The 12,004-nt window shown below is 36.7% G+C and overlaps 1 protein-coding gene across 1 annotated transcript in view; it reads left to right on the top strand.

Moving 5' to 3' along the window:
• Grip128 (gamma-tubulin complex component 5) overlaps positions 1-12,004 on the top strand; it is a 334,747-nt gene that overhangs the window by 227,429 nt on the left and 95,314 nt on the right. The window contains exon 10 of the mRNA XM_067152174.2: positions 918-1,218. Within this exon, the coding sequence (XP_067008275.2) occupies positions 918-1,218 (301 nt within the window). The remainder of the gene's footprint in view (positions 1-917; positions 1,219-12,004) is intronic.

Below are 12,004 nucleotides of genomic sequence, written 5' to 3'. Positions count from 1 at the left end.
TCTACTGAAAGTTATGAAGTAGGGGAGAGGGATTCAGTGAGTTGGAAATGTAGAAAGTAGTTTGGCCTGTGCCAATAACTTGGTCTTAATGACTGTGCTGAAAGCCTACAATCTAATATCTTGGAACTTAGAAATAGGTACTGGTACAGAGAATACGGTATGATATGAAAACTAGCATTTCCAACACTGATATCAGTAGGGAGGAAACCTAAGAGAACTGAATGGCAGGTTGGGAATACAGATTTGGAACAGGTAGATCATTTGAATTATATAGGATGTGAATTTTCCCAGGACGGCAGTATAGTGAGATTGAATCAAGGTGCAGCAAAGCTAATGCAGTGAGCTTGCAGTTACAATCAACAGTATTATGTAAGAAAGAGGTTTCAGACAAACTGTGCTGTAAAGGAGTGAAGACTTGGTGGATTCAGAATATCTTGTAAGTTAGAAGTAACAGTAGTGAGAATGATTGCTGGTACAAACAGGTGGGAACAATGGCAGGAGGAATGAGGAGATAGAGACCAAGTTAGGAATGAACTCTGTGGATGAAGCAGTGTGCAGAGATCGGGTCCGGTGGTGGAGTCATGTTAGATGAATAGAGCTGTTCATATAATATTCATGATTTTTCTCATGTTTATTTTAGAGTTAAAATAGAAAAGGTTGTTGTACATACGTGATTTCAACATGTAACAATTAATTATGCAAAATTTTTGGTTGTGAAATATTCCAGTCCCTACCTGTAAGATATTTTCTTAGAGGTGACTAAATTATAATAGTCATTTTAACTGTGTATTTCATGCTGTTGAAAAACTTGAAAATGTCAACATTGCTCTTCAAAGGATGTCATATTTTGAGATTTTTACTATATTGCTAATTATTTTTAAATTTTTCTTATAATAGAAATCTCTATTTTCTTGCAGGTTGTTTATATACGGAATTTCTTGAAAGTGTTGAAAGAGAGCTATCTAAGTTTGTTGGCCAAGCTCCTAGACCTCATGAAAAGGATGATGACACACACACCCTAATTGCAATAGAGGGTGCACCAAAGCTTAAAAAGGATGGCTTACTTGAGGAAGATATTACTGATCAATTAAAGCAGATTGACGACCCATACTTGATGAATGCTTTTGAGAAATATATTAACTTTCGTCAAGGAAAAAGAAGTGTTGGAATCGTAGAATTGAAGTTGGATGCTCATTCTGACAGTCATTTTTACACAAAGTAAGTTCAGCAGCTTTTAAAATAAAGATCAGTTTATGCTAAAATTATAAGACATTTTACTTGTGGTGTGAAAGGTTCCTTTTCTTTCATTTAAATCATCTATTCAAGAAAACATGCATAGTTTTTTATTGAAAATAAGAAATTGATTTAAAGATGGGTAGAAACCCAAATCCAATACAACCTAGATGTTTGTGAGCTACTCTTCTGAGCTAACAAGAAATTAAAAAACTTGCTCTCAGCTGATATTAGTCAGCCTCGTAAATATAATTTTGACAGTAGAGCACATGAATTGCATTTACTCCTCACTATCAATGTACTTTATAGCTTTTATAATATCTAGGCTAACTTATGATATTTTTGAAAAGAATTGTGCCGCTGAGGTTCAGATGGTCATAAGTCGTAAGCTGGAGTATGCGAAAGGGAGCCTCCACGAAGACTGCTATTATACAATTACAATACGATGAGTAGCAATCGGGCATACCCTGGGGCAAGGTCAGACTATATTACGAAATGTGCTGACGGCAGATCCTTTCAAATCCAGAAGCATTTATAGAGATTATCAATTCTTGTACAAAAGGTCTTTTTCAAGACCAACCTTGAACATTATACCAGTAAATATAGAAGGAATATCTAGACCAAAAGAGGAACTCCTCCATAATCTGTGTCAAGATTACTAGGGTGATATATTGTGTATCCAGGTGACTCATAGGGATACATACAATAGATGACCTAAGGTACAAGGCATGAACCTTGTAATTGAAAGACCCCATCGGCAATATGGTGGTGCAGTATTTGTTAAACATGGGTTATCGGTGATTTCTACAGCTTGTACTGAGGAGGATAATATTGAAATCCTGTGTGTTGAACTGAACAACTGTGTAGTCACCTCGGTATACAAACCACATAATGCAGAATTCATCTTTAAGGAACTAACTAATATCCACAATCAGAAAAATAAGGTCATCTTAGGGGATTTCAGTGGTCACAGTAATGTTTGGGGATATGGCCAGGATGATGAAAATGGAGAAGCTGTAATGCAGTGGGCTGAATCCAACAACTTACGCTTAATTCATGACAGTAAATTAAAACTATCTTTCAACAGTGGATGCTGGAAATGAAGATACAATCCTGATCTGATTTTCACCAGTGAAAAAACAGCTTCACAATGCCACATGAATATTGGTTCCCCAATTACAAATACCCAACACAGACCTATTGTATGTCAGATTACTGCAGCCGTAAGACCACAAATAGTTCCATTCAGAAGACGATACAATTTCAAGAAAGCAAATTGGGATATGTTTTCTGAGACACTAGACAGCCTTGTGTTGAAAATGCATTCATGTCCTGAGGCATATGATGATTTTATAGTAGCCGTTCAGGAGTCATCTCGTAAATCTATCGCACTTGGATGCCGTACCAACTACATTCCGGGACTCAGTAAAGACAACATATGTTTGTTAGAAGAGTACATTAAACTCTTCGAAGCAAACCCTTTCAGCGAGCAAATATCAGATGCTGCTATAAACTTACTCAGTCTGTGGTGGAAGGTAAGAAAACTCGGTGGATAGAAACGATAGAAGGGCTAGACATGAGCAAAAGCAGCCATATGGCATGGAGATTACTACGTCAACTAAGTAATGATCCAATGCAAAAAAAAAAAAACCAACATGCAAACATTTCTCCACATCAAATACAGTAAAACCTCTATTATCTCACCCTCGATTAACCATTCTGTGGATTATTCATCGCAAAAATCTTGATTTAAAAAAAAAAAGCAATGTACAGTCAATGTACAGTCGCTCCAAAACTGAATGAGCGTACTCTTGATGTCAATAATAATAACAATAATAATAATGTTATTGGTTTTACGTCCCACTAACTTTGATGGTTTTCTGAGACGCCGAGGTGCCAGAATTTTTGTCTCACAGGAGTTCTTTTATGTGCTAGCAAAATCTACCGACACGAGGCTGATGTATTTGAGCACCTTCAAATACCACCAGACTGAGCTCGGATCGAACCTGCCAAGTTGGGGTCACAAGACCATCGCCTGAACCGTCTGAGCCACTCAGCCCAGTTTTTGATGCAGTATTCTGTTTTGGAGCGACTGTACATTGACACTCTGACTCCTGAGTCCACGATCATAACGTGCAGTAACTACTTTAGACATTGGAGACATGACTTCATACATTCTTTTACTACGTAATTTTATGTTGTGTAAAATTATCAAACTTTTTTAACTGTTACAAAAGAAGAGGGATGCTATTCAAATTCAACAGTCACAAACTTTATTATCCATTCCATTCTTGACGAATAATGTACTGAAATGTTCCCTCTCCCAGCCCATGGAGTGTAGATTACAGTATGCTGGTCATTTCTACTTCAGAATGATACCTACAACTTATTTGGTAGCGTGTAACATCTCCGAGCACCATACATAGATCTTTCATATCATTCTGTCAAGGTTGATTATTTTCACCACAGGCTACTGCATCATAAATATTTCACATTGCACAGGAATCGGAAACCAGCCTAGCAGTCCGTCATAGTCAACCTCCGCTATTAATAGACAGGTAGGCTACATTCTGTACTGTAGTGCAAAGACAGGAAATGTGAGAGTGACTTATAAAGAAGAACATTTATTTTCTGTTCTAACAGCCAAGAAATGTTGAGATCGAAATCTGCTGTAAAAAGAATACGTGTAGTTTTAACCATACAATATAAAGTTAATATAATCGAACAGTTAAAGAATGGTGAACTAGTCTCAAATTTAGCATCAGAGTTCAATGTGGGTGTAACAATATTGTGGGACCTAATGAAGAATAAAGACAAAGTGTTGCAGTTTTTGGGAAGTTCTGACAGTTCGCATGGACTTGCTAAAAGAAAATGAAAGCATCATCTTTAAAAGAACTCAACTGGATGCTGCGTTATTCACATGGTTTCAGCAAAAGAGAGGCAAAGGTGTACCTATTCGTGGTCCTATGATAACAGGGCAGGCACAAATTTTTCACGAAAAGATGGAGTTCTCAGGGTCCTCACCAGCATTCAATGGTTGGCTACAGAGATTTAAGGACAGACATGGCATTCGAGAATTAAACATCGTAGGAGAAAAACTAAGTGGGGACAGGAGTGCAGCAGAAAACTTTGGATACGAGGTTAGGCACATAATTGAGGCCCGGTTTCACAGTTTGAGTTTAAGCCAAAGCTTTAGTAAGCCACGCATGCCGCTTAAGCAAGGCTTACGCTTTGGCTTAAACACTACAAGTTTCACAGTAGGGGCACCATGTGCAGCTTTACTAAGCTGAACATCTCCGAAGTTGGTAATGGTTGCGCATGCACAATGATTCAATTCTCATCTTTGTTTACATCCGTAGCCTATGTTTGATTGATTTATAGGTTATACATCATTTATCAGCCAAGATAAATTTTACTTTAAAATATGAGCAAAAATGTGATTTCAATAAGCGTACAGAGAACTTCATTTCGCAAGAAGTTTGCATTTTATTTGAGATTGTAACGAATTATAAGCGTATAATAGAATACAAACAATCAGATAAATTATTATGGAATAGGAAAGCTCAAATGTGTAACAAAATTGCAGATACATTTAATGCCAGGGGTGGTGCAGTGCATAGAGGTGCTAATGTGCTAAAAAAGAAGTATGAAAACATGAAAAATTACAAAAAAGAAGTATGCGGACAAAAAAATGTGCTCTTCGTGGTACAGGTGGTGGTCCATGTAAGCCATCGCTAATAACACCAGTCGACGAAGAACTGAAAGAGTTAATTGGGGTTCAAATTGATGGGTTTGTTTCAGTTTATGACTGTGCCAACATTAATGTAGTGCAGAGTAAGTAGGCATATATTGCATTTTCTTTCATTTTGTAAAATATTATATAGGGTAGACTATTGCATGTTAAATGGAAGTTAATGCATTGGATTAAGTGGCTCGATACTATTGAAATATTGTCCATATTTCTCTGTTAATTTCAGATTCGAGTGATATTACTATTGCTGGTTGCAGCTACAATGAGAAAGATAGCTGTGTGTCAGGTCAGTAACTGTTTTTCTGTTTTTACAATTTGCTTTACATCGCACCGACACAGATAGATCTCATGGCGAGGAATTTATTTTGTTCTGTTTGCTGTGTAAGAGGCTTCATTCATTTCTTTCATAGGGATGGGTGGGAAGTTTAATCCCTGATATATGCTTCGATGGTTTTTTAAATTCTAGTTTCCTGTACATTTATATAATTTTATCCCATTTTTCTGTCTTGTATGTTAATGATTCCTTCACAAAAATTACTGCAGCTGTATTTCATCTTACATGGTGTGTGTCTTTTCCTAACTGGATCATTGCTGATTGGTTTGTTGTAATATACAATTATCATATACTCCAACCTAGGAAGTAATTTCGTTTATTCACCACTGATCTGCAGTTAGGGCTGTTGCCCAGGTGGCAGATTCCCTGTCAGTTCTTTACATAGTTTTTTCTGAAATGATTTCAAAAAAGTCTGCCTCTGTGGTGTAGTGGTCCCGAAGCGCCATTAGCTGTCACCTCAGCCATCCTCGAAGTGGTTTCCGTGGTTTCCCACTTCTCCTCCAGGCAAGTGCCGGGATGGCTACGGCCGCTTCCTACTCTCTTCCTTGCCTATCCCCTCCGATCTTCCCATCCCTCTACCAGGCCCCTGTTCAGCTTAGCAGGTCAGGCCGCCTGAGCAAGGCACTGGTTCTCCTCCCCAGTTGTATCGCCAGACCCAAAGTATCATGCTCCAGGACACTGCCCTTAAAGGGGTAGAGGCGGGATCCCTTGCGGAGTCCGAGTGAAATACCAACCCTGGCGGGTAAACGGATTAAGAAAGAAAGAAAATTTTGAAACAGTTGGTGATTTCACTTCACCCTATCTTACCTTACTTGAATCTTCTTTTTCATAGACTGGCAGTCTTTCGTATATAGTTTCTGGTTCATACTTGAGATTCATTGGGTTATGGTGGTAAATAAATATAATTTGTCTGAATATTTAAAAAGCTAAATGTTATTCACTGTGCTGCTCTAATTCATACATTAATATTTCAGGTTCCAGTGGTAATGTTAATGCAGAATGTTGTAACACTGGGAAAGACAGCAGCTTATCAGGTCAGTAATTGTTCTGTAAATGAATTAAATGCACAGAGGGAATGTTTTATTTGTCATGAACATATTAAAGGTATAGGTAATGGGAGATGTAATATTGTACAGGAATGCATTATTAAAATTTTAATTTAAAAAAATTAAAATTAATTGCTTGAAATTTGTAGTACTGGTACTCTTACCAGTTTTCAGAATTACGTCTGTAAAGGGCTTTTTTTTTTTTCTAACTGTGCTATCAATGTTGAGGCAACCCATATCATTGTGCTGTTCACAATGACCCAGATGATGCATTTTAATTGTTTATTAGAAATATGTAAAATATATATATATATATTTATACTTGAAACATATAGCAGTCTGTGAAATATTTAAAATTTGTTGGATGCATTTTCATAATTATTCATTATTTTAGGAACTCCCAGCATTGACTGGAGTAAATATGTGCCAGCTATGTTGAGGCAACCAATATCAGAAGAACTGAGATTTGTAGTGGATGATGATGATGATGATGATGATGATGATAGGAATGATTTATTTTCTTAACCTACTGTTTGTGGTGAGTCTGTACATACTGTTAGCATGCTTATTTCTCTGATAGATAAAGATCAGTTTTTAGTTTTTTGTCATGACCACTTAAATAAACAAGAACATGTATGAATGTTAAATATTATACTCTTTCATAGTTACAGCATATTAGGTGAATAATTACTCAGAAATATGCTGTATTCTTAAGTCCCATGGATTTTAAGAATGGCTTACTTATTTCTACCATTAGGTTTGTTTGGGTTTCATGTAATAATTCACACACCTCATGACAAACTAAATTTATATTCCTACCTATTTCTTCAAAAATGGTAGGCATATGGGAATGTATGATAAGCTGATAATGAACATGATAATGTTTACTGGCTTAAAATTCATATTTAACTCATTGGGCCCGAGCCACGGAACCGTTCCGTGCTTCGTCTCTGTGGACCAAACGCCGGACCACGGAACTGTTCCGTTGTCTCATTTTACCACGTAATTCAACTTTTCCTCAAGAGATGGCAGAGTAAGTTGCATTTGTGATTTGTGTAGGGACTCTTTCTTTGCAATGTTATATGCTCTTTGCTAATATATATCGATAGTGTGCTTGGTAATATTAGTTTGAAGTGGGCTATCTCTAGCTTTGAGATTCGCTTGTAAACAAGATGGCTGCCAGTATAGAACTGATACTTACCGATATATAACCCCTTTTAGGACGTAATGATGATTAGGAATGAATTTTTGCAGTGAAATTAGTAGTAATATTAGTACTAGTGTGAGCAACGCTCCTGAAGAACAAATAGATGGGGAAATCGAAGAGGAAGTGCAAAGAGAAGACTGTGTTACAGCTCAGCAAGCGGACTGAGTACGGTCCCGTGATGCTAATAAAATAATATGTTTTACAGTATTCCTTGTTCTGTAGTTTGTGGTATGAAAGCCTTTTGTTTTCATGTATATTTAAATCTTTAATGGTCTTGTAAGTAAGAAATTTCTCATGATATCAAGTGACACTATATTTCCTCCAAAATAATCCCAGTGCCAATGCAGTTTCAATCCAACAAATATGCAGGGCTCAATGGGTTAAGTATGTGGGAATGAATGTTTGTAAAGCACTGAAGTAAATTCTGAAAGATGATGAAAAACATTTATTTTCTAGGTATGACAACATCACCTGATGTCAAAAAGACAAATTACAAGACTCCAACTAAGAAAAACACAGGTATATTTATTTAAACTGTTAATGATTAAATGCAAAACACAGAAAACTATGTTCCAGTTTGTGCTTCCACACAATTTGCCAGCCAAGATTTTCTCATATGATGTAGTAATGCACATTACCTACTGGTAAAATTAACAGTATTTTTTTAACGTGTGATGTTATACTTGCAGGTAAAGTCAAAGACTCTACTGGACGATTAATGACCAGTGAAAAATGGGATCGACTGGCAGAAGCAAAGTTGGAACTTATCCAGTTACAAACCACTCTTCTTCAGAAAGAACACCAATTAAAAATAAAACAAATGAATGAACAACATGATTTGATACTGAAGAGTCATGAACTGAAAATGAAACAACATGAAGATGAACACAATTTAGTGAAGGAGAAGTTGAAATTAGAGATAAAAATATTTTTAAAAATCTCTGGTATTTTTTGTATTTGTGAAGTATATGCATACATTACGTTCTTGACAATAAAATATTTTTAACCTTGAATTTATCTGAAATTTTTGAAATGGTCATGAATAATTGCATTTCTTACAGAGTTATTGAAATTCTGAGTTTCCATAGTATTAGGTACATTATTCACAACATGAACTGAATTTTCAATATCTGGCTCCAACACTGGTAAGTTCATGTCATTATTAAGGCAGCATATATTGTGTAGTACAGCTGTTGCTACCACTATACTCTGAACTTTGTTATAGTGAAGTCGTATGCCTGCAGAGAGTATTGGGAATTTTTTTTTCCATATACAGTAACTTCTTTCTACACAGTTTCTGGTTCGAATGTGTGATTTGTTAAACAATTGTTCTTCAGGTGAATCGGGTGCAGCTAGTGGCGTTATTAAATATGGCCTATTTGGGTAGCCGCTGTCTGCAATGATTAGACTACCATCATCGATAATACCGCTCTCAAATCGAGCTCTACCAGGTGAGTTGGCCGTGCGGTTAGGGTCGCGCAGCTGTGAGCTTGCATCCGGGAGGTACTGGGTTTGAACCCCACTGTCAGCAGCCCTGAAGATGGTTTTCCGTGGTTTCCCATTTTAACACCAGGCAAATGCTGGGGCTGTACCTTAATTAAGGCCATGGCCGCTTCCTTCCCACTCCTAGGCCTTTCCTGTCCCATCGTCACCATAAGACCTATCTGTGTCGGTGCGACATAAAGCAAATAGAAAAAAAATCAAGCTCTTAGAACAGAATTGTTCAATATAGTAGAATCATGTGTTGAACCAGGCCATTGAGCAATAATGTCCAGTGATCTTTAAGTCAGGATCACACAGAGTCTGAACATTCATGGAAAAAAAAATCCTTTCCTGTTTTGGAAAATCTCTTGTGTTCTCTCCTCCTAAAATGAGACAATGACATAAGTGGTAGTTAATATGTCAAAGTACAGGAAAGTAAGTTGATTACAGTAGTAATAAAAATACAGGAAGGTTACATGCACGAATTTGCCATCAACAGATTGCTCACATTTCAATACTATTTAGGACAATATCCACGTGTACTATGAACAGTATATCTCCCATAGTTCATCAGTCAGAATCAGAGGAGTAAGAATTTAAATTTGGAAATTCAGATTTCTGCATCAACTTGAGATAAAATTTTGAAAGAAGACATTAATTTATCAGCCATAATTCTTCTTATGCATGTTAATAACACTGTTACCTGAAATAAAGACTTGCAATTGTATCCAAATATTTATTGTACCTTATTAAAATAGGTTCTCAAAAAATATATTTTCCTTCAAGAAGTTGGGGAGGGTGAGAACCATGTAACTAATATTTTTGGGAAAATTATAACTTTTATAGGCCTAAGTCTTTATTGTAGCCATTAGGGTTTTAAAGAAGAGTGCTGAGTTTTGTTGCACAAGGTCGTACAGTTCCAGAGAAAACTGAACCTAAAAATGGAAAATATCACTTTTGGTGAAGCTCAAAACAGACACTTCGTGATGTTCAACTCACCTTTAACTGCTTTAAAATTTTCCAGCTCCAAATTCACTTTCATCCTTGTTTTGGTGAGATTGGTTTAATAGCCTAGAAAACCTCATAGGTGGGGAATTGTTTGTGCATATATTGCTTTCCATTGGCCACAGTTTTTTTTGTACAAGATTAGAACTAGGTGTTAAACTTGTAACAACATATGACAGATGAGAGGGATTCGCATGGGCTCCACCAAATTTTTTTTTAAATACACTTTTGTTGTGCTACCCCATACATACTATATATCTGTGAATTCAGGAAAACTCAGTCTGTACACAGAAGTGAAAAATCAAAATATGATTTTTTGATGAATTTTTCACATCCAGGTTCCCTTAAGACAGTCTTCCATACATAGGTGTAACCTTCAAAATGAAAACCCAACCTTGTAGTTAAAAATGTAACTGTTTAAACTGAATGTACACATTAGTGTACCCTTCCTGGAGCTGTCGAGCTGAGCACAACATAAGCTCATCACAGCAGTATAAAGGTAAGTTGCGTACCGTTGTGACATTGCATTTTCTGCCGCATTATAAAATGGTGTCAGAGTAGATCAATGGACCACGCAAGACGGTATTTATGCAAAGCAAACTGTGATTCGGAAGTTCACAGGGGGCCGAACTCGGAGAAGTAGAGCATAATCAAGAAGGCGGTGGAAGATAAGAACATTGAAATGTTTGGAAAAAACAAGATAAAATATGTACCGGTATATTATTATCACAACTAACTGCAAAGATTGAATGCTTGATGCAGACATCATCTGCGGAGGATCACAACGAAATTGGCTAAATACGGATAAGATAGTCTGCAAATAACTGTTGAAAAAGGAAAATATAGCAAGATATTACGTATTCATAACAAAAGAACAGTAGTACAATTTAAAATAAGGAGAGAAGGACTTAGCAGGCAAGGCAAGTGGTCAGATAAGGACCGGAATACTGATCGCTGATGAAGCGAAAGATTGCCGAATAAATACAAGAAGAGAATTTCAAGAAGAAAGGAGATTAACAGAGAAAGAACGTCAGAAAAGCGAAAGATAATCTGAATTCTCTGTCGATTTAAAGCAGAACTGGTATTTGAGCAGTAGCAAACTTCATGTAACGTAGTTGAAAGCAGTCATAATTACCAACAGACATATAGAAAAACACGAATAAACTTGAAATATTGAAGACGTCAATATGAACTTCAGCATACCACATTTATATTCCGTTCAACTTAGCGCAAGAATGAAGTCCGTCATTATGTGCTGCTAGATCTTGGAGATGAGTGTGCAACGGACTGTCCAACCAACCTGATGTCTCAGATGATCCAACCAACCTGATGTAGAATGGGAGACCATCATTATTTATAAGTTTCATTTCCATATTGATTGGATGCATGTATATAGAAAAGAAAGGTGTTCCACCTATCAATACTATTTATTTATTTACATAGTTTATGCCCACATTGGAGCACTTAAATCAAACCCAAATACATTTGTTAACAAAGAATTAACTGAAAATTTAGCTTGCACAATCTTCTTCCTTTCCCAAAACCTCTTCATTCTGGCTGACCTGGCTGCCCTTTCTTCATCAGATATGACATATTGTTTGTGTTGTACAGTTTTTAATGACAGTCTCATTTGTTTGTTCTTGAGAATCCTTTTTTCTTCTCTATTTTCAATTTGCTTCATTGTAATATTCAGCTCTTCTAAATCATTCTGAACTTCTTTAAACCAATTATTTTTTGTTTTCTTCTTCTTGAGGCGCCTTCTCCTAGCAGAGGTTGGCGGTCCACATAGCCAGCTCTGGACGTGATGTTGCAGCATGGAAAGCATCTTCTGAAGTGCAGTTGTGCCATCTTCGGATGTCCTTCAGCCATGAATTCTTCCTCCTGCCAACAGACCTTTTCCCCTGTATTTTACATTCAATGATGAGTTGTAATAGCTGGTACTTCTC

The sequence above is a fragment of the Anabrus simplex genome, chromosome 8 (assembly GCF_040414725.1).
Source record: "Anabrus simplex isolate iqAnaSimp1 chromosome 8, ASM4041472v1, whole genome shotgun sequence".
Lineage (NCBI taxonomy): Eukaryota > Metazoa > Arthropoda > Insecta > Orthoptera > Tettigoniidae > Anabrus > Anabrus simplex.
Note: the sequence above shows the minus strand (reverse complement) of the source record. Positions and strands in the feature narration are given on the sequence as shown.